The following is a 21,607-nucleotide window of genomic DNA, read 5'->3' on the forward strand; positions in this document are numbered from 1 at the left end:
TGGATATCACAGGGGCAGGAATGGTTGTGGGATGTTCCAGGGATTAGATGTTTAAAAAATAATAGGGAGGGAGGTAAGAGAGGTGGAGGAGTGGCTTTGCTAAGCAGGGATAGTATCACAGCTGCAGAAAGGTAGGTCGTCGAGGATGGTTTGTCTAATCAGTCGGTGTGGGTGGAAGTCAGAAACAGGAAAGGAGCAGTCACTTTATTGGGAGTTTTCTATAGACCCTTCAATAGCAACAGAGACACTGAGGAGCAGATTGGAAAGGTGCAGAAGTAATAGGGTTGTTGTCATGTGACTTCAACTTCCCTAATATCGATTGGAACCTCCTTAGTGCAGATAGTTTGGATGAAGCAGTTGTTGTCAGGTCTGTCCAGGAAAGATTCCAGACTCAATATGTAGATAGGACGACTAGAGGGGAGGCCACATTGGATTTGGTGCTTGGTAACAAACCAGGCCAGGTGTCAGATCATTCAGTGGGACAGCATTTCGGTGATAGTGATCACAACTTCCAGACCTTTAGTATAGTCATGAAGAGGGTTAGGAGCAGATGGTATGGGAAAGTATTGAATTGGGGGAGGGGGAATTACAATGCTATTAGGCAGGAACTGTGGAACAGATGTTCTCAGGTAAATACACAACAGAAATGTGGAGGTTGTTTAGGGAGCACTTGCTACGAGTGCTGGACAGGTTTGTCCCACTGAGGCAAGGAAGGGATGGTGAGGTGAAGGAACCTTGGATGGCAAGACATGTGGAACATCTAGTCAAGAGGAAGAAGGAAGATAACTTAAGGTTGAGGAATTAAGGATTGGACAAGGCTCTCGAGGGTAGTTGGGAAGGAACTGAAAAATGGACTTAGGAGAACTAGAAGGGGGCATGAAAAAACCTTGGCAGGTAGGATTAAGGAAAACCCCAATGCATTCTATACTTATGTGAGGAACAAGAGGATGGCTAGAGTGAGGGTAGGGCTGATCAGGGATAGTGGCGGGAACTTGTGCCTGGAGTCGGAGGAAGTAGGGGAGATCCTTAATGAATGCTTTGCTTCAGTATTCACTAGTGAGAGGGGCCTTGTCATTTGTGAGGACAACGTGAAATAGGCTGATATGCTCGAACAGGTTGATGTTAGGAAGGAGGATGTGCTAGAAATTTCGAAAAACATGAGGATAGATAAGTCCCCTGGGCCAGACGGGATATACCCAAAGTTGCTACGGGAAGCGAGGAAAGAGATTGCTGTGTCATTGGCGATGATCTTTGTGCCCTCATTGTCCATTGGAGTAGTATCAGATGATTGGAGGGTGGCAAATGTTATTACCTTGTTCAAGAAAGTGCGTAGGGATAACCCTGGGAATTACAGACCAGCCAGTTTTACTTCTGTGGTGGGCAAATTATTGGAGAGGATTCTGACAGATAGTATTTATGATTATTTGGAAAAGCATAGTTTGATTAGAAATAGTCAGCATGGCTTTGTGAGGGGCAGGTCATGCCTCACAAGCCTTACTGAATTCTTTGAGGTGACAAAACACGTTGACGAAGGTAGAGCAATGAATGTGGTGTATATGGTTTTAGCAAGGCATTTGAAAGGTTAAGGTTCCCCATAGTAGGCTCATTCAGAATGTAAGGAGACATGGGATTCAGGAAAATTTGGCTGCCTGGATATAGAATTGGCTTTCCAATAGAAGACAGAGGGTGGTAGTCGATGGAAAGTATTCTGCCTGGAGCTCAGTGACCAGGGGTGTTCTGCAGGAACTTGTTCTGGGACCTCTGCTCTTGTGATCTTTATAAATGACTTAGATGAGGAAGTGGAAGGGTGGGTTAGTAAGTTTGCTGATGACACGAAGGTTGGTGGAGTTGTGGACAGTGTGGAGGGCTGTTGTAGGTTGCCACGGGACATTGACAGGAGCTGGGCAAACAATGGGCAGATGGAATTCAACCCGGGAAAGTGTGAAGTGATTCATTTTGGAAGGTCGAATTTGAATGCAGAATGCAGGGTTAATGACAAGATTCTTGGCAGTGTGGAGGAACAGAGGGATCTTGGGGTTGACGTCCATAGATCCCTCAAAGTTTCCACCCAAGTTGTTAAGAAGGCACACGCTGTGTTGGCTTTCCTTGGCAGGGGGATTGAGTTTAAGAGCCATGAGGTCATGCTGCAGCTCTATAAAACCCTGGTTAGACCACACCTGGAATATTGTGTTTACTTCTGGTCGCCTCATTTTTTGAAGGATGTAGAAGCTTTAGAGAGGGTGCAGAGGAGATTAACCAAGATGCTGCCTGGACTGGAGGGCAGGTCTTATGAGGAAAGGTTGAGGGAGTTAGGGCTTTTCCATTTGGAGCAAAGAAGGATGAGAGGTGACTTGATAGAGGTGTACAAGATGATGAGAGGCATAGATAGAGTGGAAATAACTATTACGAGGGAGCATAATTTTAAGGGGATTGGAGGAAGGTATAGGGGAGATGTCTGAGGTAGGTTCTTTACACATAGAGTGGTGGGTGCATTGAATGCACAGCCAGCGGTGGTAGTAGAGTCAGATACATTAGGGACATTTAAGTGACTCTTGGACACGCACATGGATGATAGTAAAATGAAGGGTTTGCAGGTCAGTTTAATCTTAGTGTAGGATAATAGGTCAGCACAACATTGTGGGCCAAAGGGCTTGTACTGTGCTGTATTGTTCTATGTTCTATTAGAGTGAACATCCTACTTTGTTTCAATAACAACGATTAACTCACAGCATATAGCCAAAGTAAAAAAATTATTTGGGTGGAAGGTTCTGGCTCATTTGTAATGGACAAAGAGAAAGCTGAGCTTGTAATGCATTGTAAGTACTAAAAACTACTTCATTTGTCACTTTATATCTAAAAATTTAGAACTTGAAGTAATACACTGTCATTATTTGAATCTAAGAAAGTGATATATTGTAAAAGATTTATAGAGTCTAAAATTCGAGCAATAAAATTACTGAGGCATGAAATATTTGCAGCTGTTACCTGCATGTTACTCTACAACATTATGTCTCTACCACTTTTGTGTGCAATTTTGTCCAGCACGCCCCAAAATGTGCTCTAAATCGCTGCCGTAATTTGCCTAAACTCGAATCTAAATGGAACATTATGCTCTTATTTTTGGAAACATGAAAGCAACAGTTTTGTTTTCTTATTCAGAAGAATGATAGACTCATTCCAATCATGAGAAAATTGAATTCAAGTATAACAGCTTGGTTTTGATCTCCTACAGTCAGCTATCCAAATGTATTGAATGCATTTCCTAGAAATGTGGTAAGGGCAAGTTCAGTTGAGGCACTTGAAAGGCATTGGATGATTAATTGAATAGAAATGGCATGCAGTGATATGGAGAAAAGGCAGGAGATTGGCACTAGGTAACTGAACCAGTGCAGGCATGATGGGCTCAATGGCTTGCCTCTGTGCGGTAACAATTTTTGTGATTCTGTGAAATGAAATCATTACACTCCTGGCACACTACAAGAATAAAGGTATATGCTGTTCCAATTTGTACTTATGCAATATTGAAAAACAACAGGTTTAAATTGATATTATTATTCAATATTGGTATTCTTCTTGATCATCTGTAATGCAATCCAGTGGATCATCAATATAAATCTTTTCCATTCAGACAGCTTTACATGACTGATAGTGCCATCATGTATATCATTTGTATACTTTCCATTCAACATTCAACTTCTATTCATAGCAAAAGCCTGTTTCCAAAAGCAGAACCATATGAGCTATGAACTGAAAGTTGAACTCTTTTATTGAATATCAATGGGATAGCTTGCCACAACAGCAATTGCTGATTTTAGGGACAGATTGTTTTAAGTATTTAAGGATAGAAAAAAGCTGGAGAGGCTCACTTATTTAGGATTAACAAAGCTGAGTTCTAGTACCAATGATGGGCCAAGGAAGATGGATGCACATGAAACCAGAGTCAGGAAAATAGAGACGTTAGGTGGGAACTTGGAGTGTGAAAATTCCATGCTCGCTCCGTTGTGCCTGCTTCCCTTACTTCAATACCGTGCCTCCTCCCCTTACTTGGACACTGTACCTCTTCCCTCCAAAACTGGTGTTATCACTCCTTCTCTCGACATTGTTCCTGGCTGAAGTCAGAAAGCATGTCAGGGAGGGCTTTCTGTGGAGAGCTCAATTTCTCCTACCTCTGCTCAGAACTTCTCCTCTCTGTCGCCCTATCCCACTGCAGTCTCAGAAATGTAACTCCCTTTCTGCGGGCAAGTCATAAAACTACCCTGCCCTCTTTTGTCAGTATGCAGGAAATTTTAAAGGAATTCTGCCACTTCAACCAACTGCAGCAGCAAAGAAACTTCAAAGGACACACAGAAATCAAAGAACAAGCATAGGCTACGCAGACCATCAAGCCTCTATGCTATTCAATGAGATCAAGGCTGATCATCAACCACAACATCACTTTCCAGCACCATCTGCATATCCATTAATGTAAAGAAATTCCTCTTCATCTCCTTTTTAAATGACCTAAGGTTATATTGCCTGGTTTTAGACTCACCATCAAGGAAAACATCTCACCTACATCAATCCTGTCATGGCCTGTAAGAATTTTGTAAATTTCAATGAAATCATTGCTCACTTTTTGAAACTTAGGAAACGTAGACCCAGTCTTCACAATCTTGCCAATCCCAGGAATTAGTCTGGTGAACCTCAGAATCACAGAAGATAGGAGCAGCAGCTGGCCCTTCAACCCTTCAAGCCTGCTCACAAGCCTCCATGTGGTCATGGCTGATCATTAAGCTCAGTATCCCTTCATCCCTTTAGCCACAAGAGCTTTATGTACCCACTTCTCGAAAACACATCATGTTTTAACCTCAACCACTTTATATGGTAGTGAAATCCAAAGGGTCACCACTCTCTGGGTGAAGAAATTTCTCCTTATCTCAGTCCTAAAAGGATATCCCTTTATCCTTAAACTATGACCACAGATCTGGACTTTCCCACCATCAGGAACATCGTTCCTACATCTAACCTGTTTAGTTCTGTTAAAATTTTATGTTTCCATGATTTACCCCCCACCCCTTCACTTCCCCTATGTAAAATATGTCCTTCCTTAGATAAAAGAACCTAAACTAAACAGTATTTCAGGTGAAGTCTCATGAAGACTCAAAGTAGTTGCAGCAATATACCTTACTTCTGTACTCAAATCCTATTGTGAAGAAAACCAATGTACCATTCGCCTTCCCAATTGCTTACTACATGTGCACGCTGTTTTCATGATTAATGGACAAGAAGATTCAGGTCCGTGTGGACACCTGCAATTCTGAAACTTCTCATTTCAGGAATATTCTGCCTTTGCTTTTTCCACCAGTGAATAAATGTATACATATTCATATTAAATTCCATCTGCCATGTTCTAGTCGATTCACTTAAGCTGTCCAAGTCCTCTTAAAGCCTCCTTGCATTCTCCCCAGCTGAATTTTGGGCCATCAGCAAATATAAAAATATTAAAACTGGTTTTCACATCCGAATCAATTGTATGGATTATGAACATCTGTGGACCTTGCACGGATTATTGTGGTTTGTCCTGATCAGTATCAAACAGAAAGCTTTGACAAAATGTACCTTTCTCAACAATGCTAACGTTCTGCACAACACCGACCCAAATAGGGTGTGCACATGGTTTTAATCTGAAAGAGTTTTTTGCGGCTCATTTAAAAATTGGACTTCACAGACAGAGGGTTTTAGTCAAAATATATCACAGCCAATTTCAAAAAGGGAAGGACATAAGAAAAGAATTAAATACATCTCTGTTTATGAACAAGAGGAGAAAAATAAAATAATTCTAATTACCTCTCTGTATGTCTGTCACAGAAATGAAGTATTGAGCAGACCCAGATGTTTTTCCACAAGTCAGAAGAGGAAATACATTTAAAGGGATTCCAGATGGTGTTTATGCAATTGATTGTACAGTAATTTTGAAGGATAACCTGAAGCATACAATCTAGCCCAGATATGATAGCCTAGCAAGGAGGACAATTATCTTAAGGATGAGCTGCTCTGTTGTTATAATATATATTCACGTTTAACGGGGTGTATCTTAGACTACCGTCATTCACCACCCACCTCAATGGATAAGATGCATTAGTTCTATGACTTAATGGGCAATACAAATGACCAATTACAGAACTGACATGCTTTACACTTAGCCCCAGTAAATCTATCTTTATATAGTCTTAAAATTTTTTTTAAAAATCCACTTTTTTTTTAAACTAATCCTTGTCTAACAAAGAATGTAACATCATAGCAGCTGATGGTTACTGAATATATGAGATTTTTAACAACTCTATCAGTAACATTCTGACAGGACGATTTAGGAGATTTGACTGAACCGAGCACAAGCATCAATTCTTTCATGTCAGCTGAATAAACAAACTGCCGTGAAAAAGAAACAGCTATCAAAAAACTTCAGCGTGTATGAAAATTCTATACATTATATCTTTGTACTGGGATTGCACCAAGCTCCAGCCAGAAAGCATCAGGCCTTGGTAAAATTCTTTAAATTTGTGGGTGAGTTTAAATAGTCAGACTTTGACTGCAAAGATAATGCAGTAACAGAACTTAAAGAGCTGATTCTTGAGTGAGGCTTAATTTTAAGTAAAACCCCACAGTCAGAACAAAATCCATTTCTGCTTGCTGCCCTTTCAGGAGGTCAAGGAACATAAAATACTTTGATTCAACAGAGACAGGGAAGCAGAATCCATTAAGTAACAGTTCCCAGCTGTAAAAACTGAATCATTTTGCATTGATGGCTTTTATTTTTGCAGTTTGCAGCTGTTTTCCACACCTACAATCAGTTTTGTGGGTGGAGATTATAAACTGAAACTGGTCAAAAAAAATCAGAGTGTCTAACAGTGTCATCACTGCAATCAAGCAATGGCTATGACTAGCTAAGGCAATGGCCACCAAGAGTACCTCAACTGAAAGCTAGAAGAAACTCAAATAACTGTCAAAAGCTGCTTTGAAAATTGAAAATCCTGCAAAATGTTGATAAATGAACAGAAAATTTTCCCTATTCAATTAGTGAAAACAATGATCTCCAAAGTGAATTTACTTTTTCCAAAAACATGTTGAGCAATGCTTCATGGATTTCAATATTTCCAAACCAGATTAGCAAGTCTTTAAAATTACAATTGTTATCGAAAATGATGGCCTCCACAGACAGAGCACATCAAGGATCATCTTAAGAATCCAGAGAAAATGTCAACATTTGAAGACCAATTATGAGTAAAGTTCAATTTTAAAATAAATTGTCTGGAATTCACATGCTTTTGGCAATAATCAACAGAAATTATTAGTCAATTCATAAGTAGATGCTGAGAAAATGGATGTAATTATGAATTGATAGCAGCAAAGCTACAGGGTGGAATAACTGAGTTTGGGACAACATCTACTCTAATAGAACCATTTCAAAAAGATCCCTTCGGATCAATCCAAAGGTTACACTGTGGAAGTATCACTACAAAACAGACCCAAGTATCAACAGGTGACAGTCTACAGCCTATGTGTAACTCACCTATCATAAGCAAAATAGCCAACACAGGCAAACATACAAATCAATGCTGCTGATGTGGCCTCATAAATGTGTTAAGGCAACAACTAGCTTTTAATGCTGTATGAAAGGCATGTGGCACCAGAGGACACCAGAAGCACTGGAAGAAAGTAAGGGTCAGAACATGTGGTACAACATTATATGAGGCCACATCCAAAAGCCGGACAGTATTCTAATCAAACAAGGGTGTATACCAAACAACAAAATCCAAAATACAAAATCTATTGTCTATCCAAGATATATAGTCAGATTATGATGACTAAACCATTGCTATTCAAGTAAACCATCATTCTGCACAGTGAATACCAAAAAAATGTTTCAGCACAGTGGTACCATCAGAAACCATTATGACCATCCAGATTATATGGCCCATAAGTGAAGGGTCCGCATAACCCTTATGCCAAACTGGAAACATGCAAATATACAAACACCTTTCACTTCACACACACTGAAATTTATGTCCCCACAAGTTTGACCAACTAACACCGAACACACCATGAGCAGTGTCTCAGAGATTCCATCCCTGGGTTCTATTACATTCAAATATCATTATCCTGGTTACCACAGACATTTTAAAATGGCCCAGTTATTGCAGGTCCACCAGGATATGACCTTGGTCACCATGTATGACATTGGTCAAAAAAATAAAAAAGACCAGAAACTAGAAGGGAAACGATTGGAAACCCTGTGTTTATACTGGGAAGAGACCACCCAACTCTGCAATGGATGTCATCGGCCAGTAGGCTACACAATTCTGTTTGCACCAAATATGTGTACCCACTCCAAACCTGTAAATGTCACAACCAGTTGTATCCTCAGAGTAGCTGCTGAATTAAGACTTTGCATATACTTGCATATGGACCCATTTGTTCTATTCATGGGAATTTTAAGGGAGGGCACTGCCATTCAAGGCTAGGACATGTAGAATTGGTAATTCATATGTCCACTGCCTTTAACAGCACAGTGGTTTGCCAAGAAAAACTGCACAATGTTTCACCTTTCACAGGTTCAATACAATCCAACAGGATGCTCAAGCATTTCAGGGTAACCTTTTAGTCTCTGAAACATTGAAAACTTACCAATGGTCAAAAGGAGTTTCAACTGTTTCCTCTCACCTGCCGGCTATCATGAGTCACTTCATGGCACTAGATGATTTTCTGATAGCAACCATAGGAGCTACTAAATCTTAGCATCATGCAATGTTGGTTCACCCGCTCACTAATTACTGCATTCGTCATAATCGTCAGCAGGACAAGTATCGTGTCAGTACTTCAAGATGGGATCACCTGAATATATCAAGCGTACTGTCAGATAGATAACAAGATAATTATTCAGTAGCAAGAAAGGTCAAGAACTACAAAAGTAACAAGGTCTAATTGTACTTTGCGCTACGCAAGGTCTGCTGGCATATACCATTACAATCTTAAATAATTAAGGAGAAACATTGGCATAGTTGTAATATAAATGGACTTACAATGCAGAGACGCAGGCAACTCAATAGTTTAGGGACATTAGTTCAAATTTCATGGTAGCACATGGTGGAATTTTAAATTGATTAATAAAAATCTGGAATTGAAAGATAGTCTCAGTGATGGTAACCATGAATGTATCATGAGAACCCAACTGATTCACTAAGACTTCTTCAGGAATGAAATATGCCATCTTTAACCAGTCTGGTCTATATATGACACCAGTCTCAGAAAAATGTGGTTGACTTTTAATTGCCTTCTGAAACAGCCAAGCAAGTCACTCAGTTCAAGGGGCAGTTATGGATGGGCAGCAAACTGTTAGCCTTGCCTAATTGAAAAATAATTTAAAAATATAAAGTCTAAACCCAAATCATTTATCATGGAAGCAGGTCACAATGGGCTTCTCCCTGGCTTCTTGCACTTAATGCATTATTCAATCATGTTTTTTCGGATGTCCCTCATCATCAATGCCTAATCCTCATCTTCAATTTCAGAAAATCTGCTATCAATGCACCATTTTGTATGCTTCCAGGACACACACCACCTCCACTCCTTCTTTATTAACTCTAGTTGTGAAAGGCAGGGCATGCCACAAAGACGCAGGACACTCTTCCTGGCCTTTATTGCAAGCTCCTGTTGGAGCAGTACATCTTCTGGAGACCAATGGTTTATTTCACTTTGGCTTACACTTTGGAATATAAGCGGTATTGCGTTTGTTCTGTGTTAGTCTGAGCATTTTGTAGAGGTGTCATGAGCAATTTTTCGAGGAATTAACCTGTCTCCCAGCAACAATTGCTCTTCATTGAGAGGTCCTTGGAAGGGCACAGAAATCGGCTCTCCAGTGTGTACACATAATGGCATCTACCAGAATATCCAATGCAAACCTCCAAGATTTGGCATCAATAGTCACATATAATTTGAATATTGATGGAGTGGAAGCCTTTTCTTTTGACAAACTCTGCAGGTTAGTGACAGGATGCTCTCAAAGCAAAACGGGTACGCCTGGAAGAAGGCAGCAATGGTTGGCAGCAATGGTGGCGAATCTCTTGCATATCACAAACCATGTCCTGGCACACTTACAGTTCAGAATGCAAAAATGGCAGTTGTGAAGCATTGCCTTCCAATGCTAGCTATGCAAATGTTTGTGGTATGAGGACTTCAGATGACCTTTTAAATACATTTATCTGATTATGTTTGCTCAGATTACATGATGTGGAAACAGCAAGTATGCGTAACGTAATGGGCATGATTGATTGAGGTCATAATTCTTAGTATTCATTGAATGATCAGCCAATCAAGTGCAAATTGAAGCCTGGTGGATGGCATTACTAAATCACTGTTATTGCAATTTCCTTTATCAGGACCTCAAACTCCAAAGGTTTTACTTCTCTGCCAAAGAAAAAAAGTGTGCAATTTTATTGAGGCATGAGTGATGTAATCTATGAAGTGATTTGCAACAGAATCAGGTGAAAAATCTGGCAAGGCTTCTCTCGACATTGGAAGAAACTTGCTACATCTTTTATTTATTTATTCTTTTGCTGACCAACATGGCAAATTTTGCTAGACAGTGCCGAGTTGCTAATTGAGGAGGATTATAGTTTGCCAAATGCTAATCAACAGCCCAGCTTGCCTTGTAAGTATACAACTTTGTATCTTACCAATTGTGCCAAACAAGCCATGTCAAGTATTCTTAACATGGAAATCAAAGCGAGTGACCGGACTGCTGCTTATTCCAAAGGACCTCCACGTTGGACCCTGAAACTAGCATCTCAGGACATCTTCATATGCATAACAGTCACATGCACCCAAGTCCAGGGACACTGGCATCTGCCATTTGCCAAGCTCTAAGATCCTTCATGGCATACCTGTGATCTAGTTACTGTACGCTTCTGTACTTCATGCTGTGCCAGCAACTACTATTGTAATGCTGTTGCAAGGACACTGTGTGCTTAGGGTCACACATCCAGCTCATGGACAAGGCTGCATCTCTGAAATATTCATTTGCTGTTATAGTGTCCACTCATCCTCAGCATACCTGGATGTTCATCTCAGCCCTAGATTGCATTGCCATTTTGCATTTTTCCCATCAATCTGGGATATCAGGCTTACATTACTGCTGTACTGCCATGCTGTTCAGCGTAGACATGGAGCTTGTCATGGTTGTCTGCAGTCCTCAGTCAAGCATTCAGTCAGGGGTCCCAGAAACAGTAGGTCAAGGGCAGCCTTCAATAATATTTTTGGGGTTTGGACAGTCAGTCAGACGCTTGGGGCAGAGTCAGCATGCTGTCCACTTATTGGGTGAGGAGCCAAATGTTGGTCAGTTCACCACCCATATTGCTATTTCTGCCCTTTGGATGTTCTTTTCCTTCTGAAATGAGACAGGAGAAGGTACTAACGAAGATGAAAGTGGTTGACAATGCTGTTACTCCTGGTGCAGCTGGGGAGATGTCCTGAGTGAGTGAATACGCAGAGAGCATGCTATGTTCGTGGTACCTGGTCTTGGGGTGAGAGACAGTGAGTAAGACAAGAAATGATAATGGTAGAGCAAGAATCTTAGTGAGAGGTGTGTACAGCAGCAGAGGCAGAGTGAATGTGAGGCATCAGACCAAAGAAGGTGGCACTTACATTGACACAGATGCCAATCTCAGACCAGGCTGGCATATGGTGATTTGGCCTCCTCTGTTGGACTTGGGGGAAGTGGACATTCTGCCTCTGCACCAGTCTAGTCCAGTAGACTTCCAGGTTCCTGACTGCAAAGTGGCGTGCCAAATCGCCCTTGCCTGCTGCATCCAGGGCAAATCTCAGGAACCATGCAGGGCCACTCTGGACTGACAGTGCATGCCTATGTACACAAAGGCCTTTAAAGATTTTATTGTCATCAGGGATATTGGTCAATTTCAGGATATCACGGTAGTAGAGAGTTTTCTGGGAAACGATGCACAGCTAGATGGAAATGAATGGGATGAAAGGAATGTCGCTGCAACATGTTAGGTACTTAATAAGGTGGGTCTGATACGTTACAATGAGATCTCTCACTAGGTCTCATGGTGAAAACTCAACAAAAAACAATGCAACTTGTACATAGCAAGAAAACAATATGAGTCAGTACAGTAACTTATTCCACCTACTTTGCACGTGGTGGCAGACATTTTATACATTTTGCACTGTTATCCTCGCAGGATCTGCCTGAGACTCAAGATGATCCCCCAATGTTTCATGTTTCCCTCTGTTTTGCAGTTCCCCCGGTCCCTATGACCACTACGGCCTTTCTTCATTTCTGTTGAGTCCCTCTATTCAAATATTAGATTTTCTGCCTCACATCCAGAGTCCATTTGTGAGTAGCCAAGCTCTTATTGGCCATATAATTTCTCCATGTAGAGGTCAGAATGACTAAGAATTTAGAACAGGGATGAGGGGACCTGAAAATATAGTTGCAGGTTAAAAGAAATTGAAAAACACATAAGTATATTAGGGGCAAGATGTTAACCAGAGCAAGAGTGAGGCCCATGAAGGACATAAGTGGCAACTGTGGGTGGATCTGGAAGACACAAGTGAGTTTCAAATTAGTACTTTACAGTTATATTCACGATAGAGAAGAATGATGTAGGAGTAGAAATCAAGAAGAGGACTGTAATATACTTGAACAAATTACAATTCAGAGTGCAGAAGTATTAGTGGTTTCAGCAGATTTAAGAATGAATATGTCCCCAGGCCCAGATGAGATGTATCCCAGGCCATAAGAGACAAGCAATGAAAATGCAGGGAAACTGACATTAATTATCAAATCTTCTCTGGACACAGGAGAGGCAGTTTGGAGGACAGTAAATCTGGTACTATTATTCAGGAAACTGAAGGCCAGTGAGTCCAACATCAGTGGTAGGAAAACAATTAGGAAAAAATTCTGAGGGACAGAATTAATCTCCAGAGGGGGAGGGAAGGATTTATATTGAAAAAAAAACATGGTGGTCTTAAGAATTTCTTTCAAATGATCAGGAATATTCCTTTACAAATAAACATTTGAACCCACATCCTTTGCAGAAATATCTATGTTAAATCATCACACTTAAATGTCACCTGTATTATGATTTCGATTGATTATCTCTCATTAAAATGTATTATTTTGCTAGAATTGAAATATAACAGCCATATGAAATGAAATGCAATGAAGACACCATCTTATCTTGAGACTTTGTGACATCATTACAGTAATTCAAACAGAAATTACATCATTACACTAAGCATTATTCTATGTGAAAAGCTGGCCTAACATATTTTCAGGGGTAGGAATGCACAATGAAAATATTATCTTAGATATGTGAAACTTTATCACTGAATCCCTACAATGTCCTATTGCATCCACACTGACCCTCTGAAGAGCATCCAACCCACACCAGTGCCCCTACCCTATCTCTGCAACCTTACATTTCCCATGGCTGATCAACCAGCCTGCACATCCCTAGATACTATGGTCAATTTAGCATGGCCAACCCACCCAATCTGCACATCTTCAGAGTGAGGGAAGAAATCAGAGCACCTAGAGGAAACGCACACAGACACCAGATGAATGTGCAAATTCCACACAGACCGACACCTGAGGCTGGAATTGAACCTGGGTCCCTGGCATTGTGAGGCAGTAGTGGTAACCACTGAGCCACACGGATAAAGCATAGAAATCTGAATATGTCTTCCCTTTAAAGAACGTAGTGGGAAATGACATACTGGTATTTGAAGAGTTAATTATAGTATCTGGAGAGTGACAGTAACACAGTGACAGCAGACCAAAAGTATTTTGCAGAATAAAAACAGTTCAGTAGCATAAAATGCATTTACTTACATTCCTTTATCGCAAAGCTATTGTTCAACTGTGATTAATATTACAGCCTGGCACCATTAAGAAAAATATCAGTCAAGATAAGGGTAGAAGCAACCAACAATTAAAATAGTTTCCAAATGCACAATATGGGTTTAGCAAAAAAGATCATTAGTTGAACTAATTAAATCACAATTAATAGATTTTTTTTAATGGGCTGTTGAGCTGCAAGCTTTAATTGACTTGGTTTGCTACCTCATCAATGAGAAAAAAATTCCTTCCTGTTGTAATATCTTTCAAAGGGACTGCGGTAGGCACCAGCTGGATAGATACTGCAATGCAGTAGTAGTTTAATTTACTGTAACTCTTAAAGACTCAACATTGTTGCCTATCTTCTACCAACAGAATGTACTAAATTTTTCAGAGAAAATACTAGGAAGATAACTAAATATTCACTTCAGCAGGCTCAATTAGGATCAATTTGGAATAACATAACAAAAGAATAATTTTAATGAAAGCTACTGATTGAAACAGCCAAAACTTTTGGGTTCGCAAATAGCCAATACGTTATCTATTATATTTTAACATATTCCGGTGAAAATCTAGGATTTTACAGTGACGAAATTGTATCAAGATTTTTAAATCTTTGCAGTTTGTATAGCCACATGCATTCTAATTAAATATTAAATGTTATGCTATCTTAAAATAATTTAATTGATCGTTTCCTTCACCTTATTTTAATGCGTTGTTCTAGTATTTTTTAATATGTAAATATAACCTTCGGGCAAAATTATTCCCTATTGTCATTTGCATTACCGTGGTAATTTGCACTGATCTATTTCAGAGAGTGAGCACAACCCAGTTTGAATCATCCAGAAAGACTGAATCATTTTGACTCAGCCCCAGGTTTTTCGCATTTAATTTTCTATACTTAATCTCTTGAAGTGAATAACTGAGGCTGCAATATAGATCTGCAAGTGGCAGCCTAAATGATTTTGCTCAGCAACACCCTTCAGGTACAAGCCTGGACAAGTATCCATTTGGTTGACACCATTTGGGTCAAAGTATTCAAGTCCAACCAGACCTTCACACTATCTACGTTCATACACTTCTATTACAGTAACATCATTATGAGAAGGGATCTGGTTGTATTATCCTCCCAATCCTGATTAAGATGATGACTAATCATAGGCACAGCTCATGCAGAGAAAGTGGAACATTCTTCCACAGTACCATGCTTGCATTTGTTAAAAAATTCTTCTATAGCAACTATTAAACGCTACAACATAACATTAACAGATTCAAGTTTAAAACAGTTGTGATCTTACAAATGCATGTCGATACAGCTTTATTTCCTCTGAGTTCTTGCAGAAGACATTTTGTGACTGTAACATATATTCAATTACAATACAAGGAACAATTTCCATGCTCTATTAGGAAAAAAGAAACTATTGTCTGTCATATTTCTGAAACCATTGCTGCACAAAAATACATAATTTCTCTGGTAATGAATTTTCATATCTAATCATATAACTACATGAATTATTATTCAAGATTGCATTGATATACCAAAACTATTACACTGTATATATCTTCTCACTGGCTTTGGAAAATACATTAGCTGATTACATTAGTTTAAAATATCCATGGATACTATATAGCTTGTAGTTAGCAATGATTGATTTTGAACTGCAAATTATAAGAAAGCATGCATGTGTCCATCAGGTGGCAGTAAAGATCACAACGAGCACACATTTTCTGCTCAACAAGTTGAAGGTGTAGGCTTCCATTTAGTATACAGGAAAGAAAATACACCATTAACTCTGCATATGCAGCACATAAAAAATTAATTTCCACCCTATCAACTTCCTACGCAATCCAGCGAGGATGAAGATGACTTGTTTCCATTTCAATTTAATGGGTTCTGAGCTAAGTCAAATATGCAAATGGAAAACTCAGACATGAGCAGGACAGCTGGTGCTTGGAAGATAGGATAGGTGAGGGTTTTGTTTTAAATTTGTATACTGTCTTTAAAGCCTTATCTTAGCCTTGGAGATAGTAGGAACTGCCGATGCTGGAGTCTGAGATAACACAGTGTGGAGCTGGAGGAACACAGCAGGCCAAGCAGCATCAGAGGAGCAGGAAAGCTGATGTTTCGGCTCGGGACCCTTCTTCAGATTTTCTGAAGAAGAGTCCTGACCCAAACCGTCAGTTTACCTGCTGCTCTGATGCTGCCTGGCCTGCTGTGTTCCTCCAGCTCCACACTGTGTTATCTTAGCCTTGTGTGCTTCCAGTGAATTGTTTCAATGTTTTGGTACATTCACAAATGAGCCTTCGCCATTTCAGTCTGTCCAAGCCAAGGTGTCCCCTGATAGTAGGAACTGCAGATGCTGGAGAATCCGAGACAACAAGGTGCAGAGCTGGATGAACACAGCAGGCCAAGCAGCATCATAGGAGCAGAAAGGCTGACGTTTCGGGCCTAGACCCTTCATCAGAAATCTAATTTTATTTTGATTACTCAAATCATAATGTACCGAACATCGGCTTTCATTTCATTAACATGGAATTTTCGTTTGAATGTAGACTGGAAGACCTTAAGACGTAGTGACAGAAGTAATCCATTCAACCCATGGAGTCTGATCTACCACTCAATGAGATCATGACTTATCTGATAACCCTCAACTCCACTTCTCTGCCTTTTCTCTATAACTTTAAATTTCCTTACTGGTTAAAAATCTTGCCTATCACAACCTTGTATATAATTAACAAGTGCAATATGGGTTTTTTTTTAATAAGTTGGTGCTAAGGTACATTGTTTAGTATAGGGTCAAGGAAGCTTCATTGTGCCAACTTTGATATAGATATAATTGACCTAAGAGTGTTTGATATTGACACTGGATAGTAAATGTTATATTCCCAAGGACCAAAAAAAGAAGAAACTCAGTATAAAATATAATAATAAAATTTGTAATAAAATAATCAAAATTATTTCTAAATATATACATTCAAGCAATCAGTACATTATAAAATATATTGGAATTGAGTTGAATTTGCCTGTCTTCAACATTCATGTGATAAATGTTGACTAAAATATGCTCTATACCAAGGAGAACTTTTTTTAAACTTAGGATGTTTCCCAGTTTTGATACTTAACTAGCTGCTTACAAGTGAACAATTATCCGTTTCAAACTAAAATAACAAAAATACCCAGACTTAACACTGTTTGTTGATAATTCCTGAAATATTAAGTAAAAAAAATTCAAGCAAGTCTCAGTGTTCATCAACTATTTAATCTGGTGTACATGATATTTCAATGTTGGATGTTGAACAAAACGTAAGGACGGAAGAATCATCCATAGCTTTGTATCAAGTAATTGAAAGTACAGAAATGAATGCTCCCATTGTACAGTACAACCTGTGTATCACAAGGTCCACAAAAGACAATGTTCAAAGTGTACAATTCAGACAATATGTGAGCATTTGCAAGGAATTACAATTTGATTACAATGAAAAGACAAAATTGTTCCAGTGAAAATTTAGCATTATATAAAAGTAACCACTCTACTTCATTTGCAACGTCAGTTGGCAAATCTTTTCTCAGTAGTGCTTTTGCCAGAGTCTGAAGTAGCAGCCTGTTGCTTTTCTATGAGTTTTTTCAGTGAAGCTACTTCTGCACTTAAACTTGCAATGCCTTGTTTTAAGTACAAGTTTTCTGATTCCAATTGTACTCCTTGATTAATGAAGGCAGAGTCTTTCCCAGCAGCAAGTGATTGGTTTGCTAGTGCAACAGGGGAACATGACCGACGGACGTGTTTGTAAGCCCCTTCCAATTTCTCTTCACTTCCTTTTTGATGCCAAAGTTCTGGTTTGTGAGACCAATCATTGATGTTTGCTACTTGAATAGACAAAGGAGCTAAGGCAGGATGTACTGAATTTGAAGCATTGCATTTAAACATTTCTGCTGTGTTCAATGGGTAAGATATTTTAGCAGAAATGGTACTGGCAGATGATGGCTGTTTCTCTGGTGTTTCATAATATGCTTCCACATTCTCTACTTTAATCTGGATTGCCCTAGCTTTGATACGAAGTTTGTGAGGCAGTGCAGAAGAGTTTGATTCAGGAACCTTAACTATGGCATTGTGCACAATTTTGGATTCCATAGGAGAAGAGATTGGGCCTTTAGGCACTTGCTGTTCATCTTCACCTTCTTCTTCAGATGTAGGTTTTCCTAATGTACTGTCATCAGCCTCTGATGTTCTTGGCGAATTACTTGATGACCTAGCAATCTGTATGGAAGGTGGTGAATGTGAATAGTTCCTGCTGAAGGTGCTGCCAATACAATTTCTATACATGGCTGACACATAAGAACCATTTCCCTCTCTGGGGTCTCGCAAATAAGTTTCAGAATCTACTTTGAACTCCAGAGGCTCTTGTTTTATGACCTTGAAGGTGCCATTTGGGCTTTTACATGCTACTTGAAGAAGAGGACTTTCCCGGGCATTTGAAGATATTTCTGAAACATCTGACAATGAACTTGGTGGTGAATGTTTAATGACTGAAATACATCCATTTCCAAGAAAACCACGCTCATGATCAGGAGCAAAAGAAGTTAAATTTATACCAGAGGGTTTATAGTCTTGAAAACACGGCCCTGAAGCATTTCCAAGATTTTGTATCTCCTGTGCATAAAATGCTGCAGTGATTAATCCAAATTTTAGTTTCAAAGCAAGAAGTTCTGATTTCAGTCGTGCATTTTCTTCACCTAAAGCCATCAGCTTGTTCTCTAAAACCATATCATTCAAACGTCGTTTCTCACGAGACCTTTTGGCTGCTTCATTATTTTTTCTTCTCTTTTCCCAGTACAATGCATCTTTTTTCTCATCAGGTATGAATTCTCGTTTTCTTCGGCAGCTTGAAGATTTCTGTTTGAGAGAGCCAGTGCTCAGGTCGTCACTTAGGATGCTGTCATCCGCAGAAAAAGATTCTCCCATATTTTCTAAAGCAGGAGCTAACACCACCACTTTTTCTCCAGAAATGCAAGATCCAACCAATGCTGGTTCATTCTGGAGTGTTGGTCTTTGAGCTTCCATGATGTTTGTTTTGTTCTTTGCAAGTTTCTGACTGTGCAGAATTTTTTTTTAACTATTTTCTATTATATTTATCACTGAACGTTTTGCTTCCATTAGAGGTTTCTATTTCTACACTTTCACTATTCATGAAACAATGAAATCGGTGACCCTAATCTTACAGAAATCTTCACAGCTAGTTTTGTTTTAAATAAAGCTACATAAATTGCTTTTGCACTTGGGAGCTCAGGATCATGGACATTTTTGTTGATCAGATGTAATCCCTTTGATAACCTGAAAAAGAGTAAGTAGATATTTATTAATCATTCTGAAACAAATCAATGTTAAACTTGTTTCTGGGCCATTTATCTTTATGCTCATGCTTATGAAAAACATTTGCCCTGGTTACACAGAGGTTTACAGGTAATATCTTACAAGCTAATTTACTTAGTTAACATAATACGGTGCCAATCCCTAAACTGCAGATTGAATCGAAACTTGCTTCAGACTTGTAATAAACCAAGTTTTATCAAGCTATGGGGTTACATGCTATTTAAAAAAAAACACTAAAAGGAATTGCTGCATTGTTAAGTGCATATTTCATAAACTAGGAGGCAAGAGGGATTTACTGGATGCTGGTTTGTGGCCAGTAAACCCAGAAAAATAGCAGATCCTTATTGGTTTGTTGTCTGTTTCCTGGCTACAGCTAACCAGATTGTATTCTTGTATCACATGCCTAGTGCTAGAGACCAGAAAGATCCTTCTCACTTCTTAGCTCCAGGGAATTCCTTACAACTCAAAAACTTCGAATGGTAGCTAAATATGAGGTATTCAACGTTCTTTTAATATTTAAATTGCTACCTCCTACAATTGGACTGGTTACAATTGGCCTCTGTCCACCTCTATTAAAGCCAGAAGTAGGTGGGCTCATATCAGTACTGAAAATATTTACTTTATAAAATATCTTATCCAACCTATCTTTGAGGGTTAAAATTTCCCCCATAGGTAAAAATAAGTACATTTTTAACAAGTCCACAATTCAGCCAATTCTCCATTATCTGTAAGTCGTGTTAAAACCAACAATTTTTGATGGTCCCAACTAAATACAGACCCTCTGTGGACAAATTATTTTTTAAAGATCTTGAATTCTTAAGACACCAAGGAATGGGGGAAGCCCTATTGCATAACTAATTGTTCCTAATGAACTATAATTGAAGCTGCACGTTTCCCTTTGCAGACTCTCCAATTCAATGTACAGATAGCTAAAGTCCTGAGCAACAAGATTTTAGGCCAGAACACTGATAACTAAGAAAACAAAGATACATTGCAAAGAAATGATGAAGTAAAAAACTCATCGTTAGAAAACAAGCTAAAATAACTGTCTGGCCTGCTACGTTTCTCCAGCTCCACACGGTATTGTCTCTGACTCCAGCATCTGCAGTTCTTGCTATCTCAAAATAATTGTAATATTAGAATAAAACAATGTCCCAACCAATTAGTCTAAATTATATTTCTATATAAATATATTGACAATTGTATATAAAGTTTTGTTTCTTCAGAGCTTTATTTGCTGAAAATAACCATAAACTCAAATATATTAAAATGAAACAAAGAATTGTGGATGCTGGAAATTTGAAACAAAAACAAAAATTGTTGGAGAAACTCAGCAGTTCTGGCAGCATCTCTGGAGAGAAACGAAAGTTAAAATTTCAGGTCCAGTTCTGAAGATCCAAGACGTTAACTCTGCTTTCTGTCCATGGATGCTACCAGATCTGCTGAGTTTCTCTAGAAAATTTTATTTTTGACTCAAACTATTTTTGTTAGTCACAACTTGGAAAATTCTTCGCAGGGCCTTGATCCCACCCATCAAGTTAACTCCCAGGAAGATAACAAGTGGAAACGATTACCAGCAAGTCTTAAAATGACTAACATTCACATAGGATAGCCAAGTACAATATCAGATGGATTTTTTAAAAATATAACTCATTTGAGCTTTTCATTTATTAACAGGGTAAACACATTTCAATTGAGAATGTACTGCACAGCTTTACTGGCTCAAATATAAAGGCTGATGACCTAATCAGTTATTTTCAAATAAGTTACTGATAAAGACAGCATTTTACTTTTTAAATTATTCTACTCTGACTCATTATCCTTTCTAAATGCTTGTGAAAATAAATACACATTCATCTTTGATGAATCAAAAATTACAAGCCAGGAGGTAATTACCTTTATTACAGATAGCACTGTGCAGCTGAAAAGACATTCTGCAAGCAATGTGAATGATATACAGAATCACTCACATTTCTGAAAATGCCGATCTTTTTTAAAATTTAATATATTTTAGTAACATCACCCTCTCTGCACTTTTTCAGTGAAGGCTAACATTAAAAAGGCAGTATTTAAGTAAAATATAATTAGAAGATCTGTTGTTATGCAAAATCAGGTGAATTCATCTTGACAGTTACCTACTGTCACCATTGCTGACAAAGCAATGTTGGTGAAATTGGGTCAACAACAGTAACAGAAAATCTCCACCCTCCATCTCCAATCAAACAGAAGATTAAAACAAGGCTACCTTATAGAGTCATACAGCTGTACAGCATGGAAAAGGACCCTTTGATCCAACCCATCCATGCCGACCAGATATCTTAAATAAATCTAGTCCCATTTGCCA

At 38.9% G+C, this 21,607-nt stretch overlaps 2 protein-coding genes across 2 annotated transcripts in view; both read right to left on the bottom strand.

Moving 5' to 3' along the window:
• Nucleotides 1–21,607, bottom strand: part of LOC109935037 (disks large homolog 2-like) — an 890,971-nt gene that overhangs the window by 303,561 nt on the left and 565,803 nt on the right. Inside the window, exon 16 of the mRNA XM_048598394.1 lies at nt 17,478–18,981. Within this exon, the coding sequence (XP_048454351.1) occupies nt 17,478–18,981 (1,504 nt within the window). The remainder of the gene's footprint in view (nt 1–17,477; nt 18,982–21,607) is intronic.
• Nucleotides 17,135–19,252, bottom strand: LOC125481045 (nuclear factor interleukin-3-regulated protein-like). The gene has a single exon (XM_048598342.1). The coding sequence runs from the start codon at nt 18,952–18,954 to the stop codon at nt 17,443–17,445; it is 1,512 nt and encodes a 503-aa protein (XP_048454299.1). The 5' UTR covers nt 18,955–19,252; the 3' UTR covers nt 17,135–17,442.

The sequence above is a fragment of the Rhincodon typus genome, chromosome 6, assembly GCF_021869965.1.
Source record: "Rhincodon typus isolate 14 chromosome 6, sRhiTyp1.1, whole genome shotgun sequence".
NCBI classification, from domain to species: domain Eukaryota; kingdom Metazoa; phylum Chordata; class Chondrichthyes; order Orectolobiformes; family Rhincodontidae; genus Rhincodon; species Rhincodon typus.

Bases quoted from the DNA above. Each gene is read 5' to 3' on its own strand.
- LOC125481045 (XM_048598342.1), bottom strand. From the start codon at position 18,954: ATGGAAGCTCAAAGACCAACACTCCAGAATGAACCAGCATTGGTTGGA.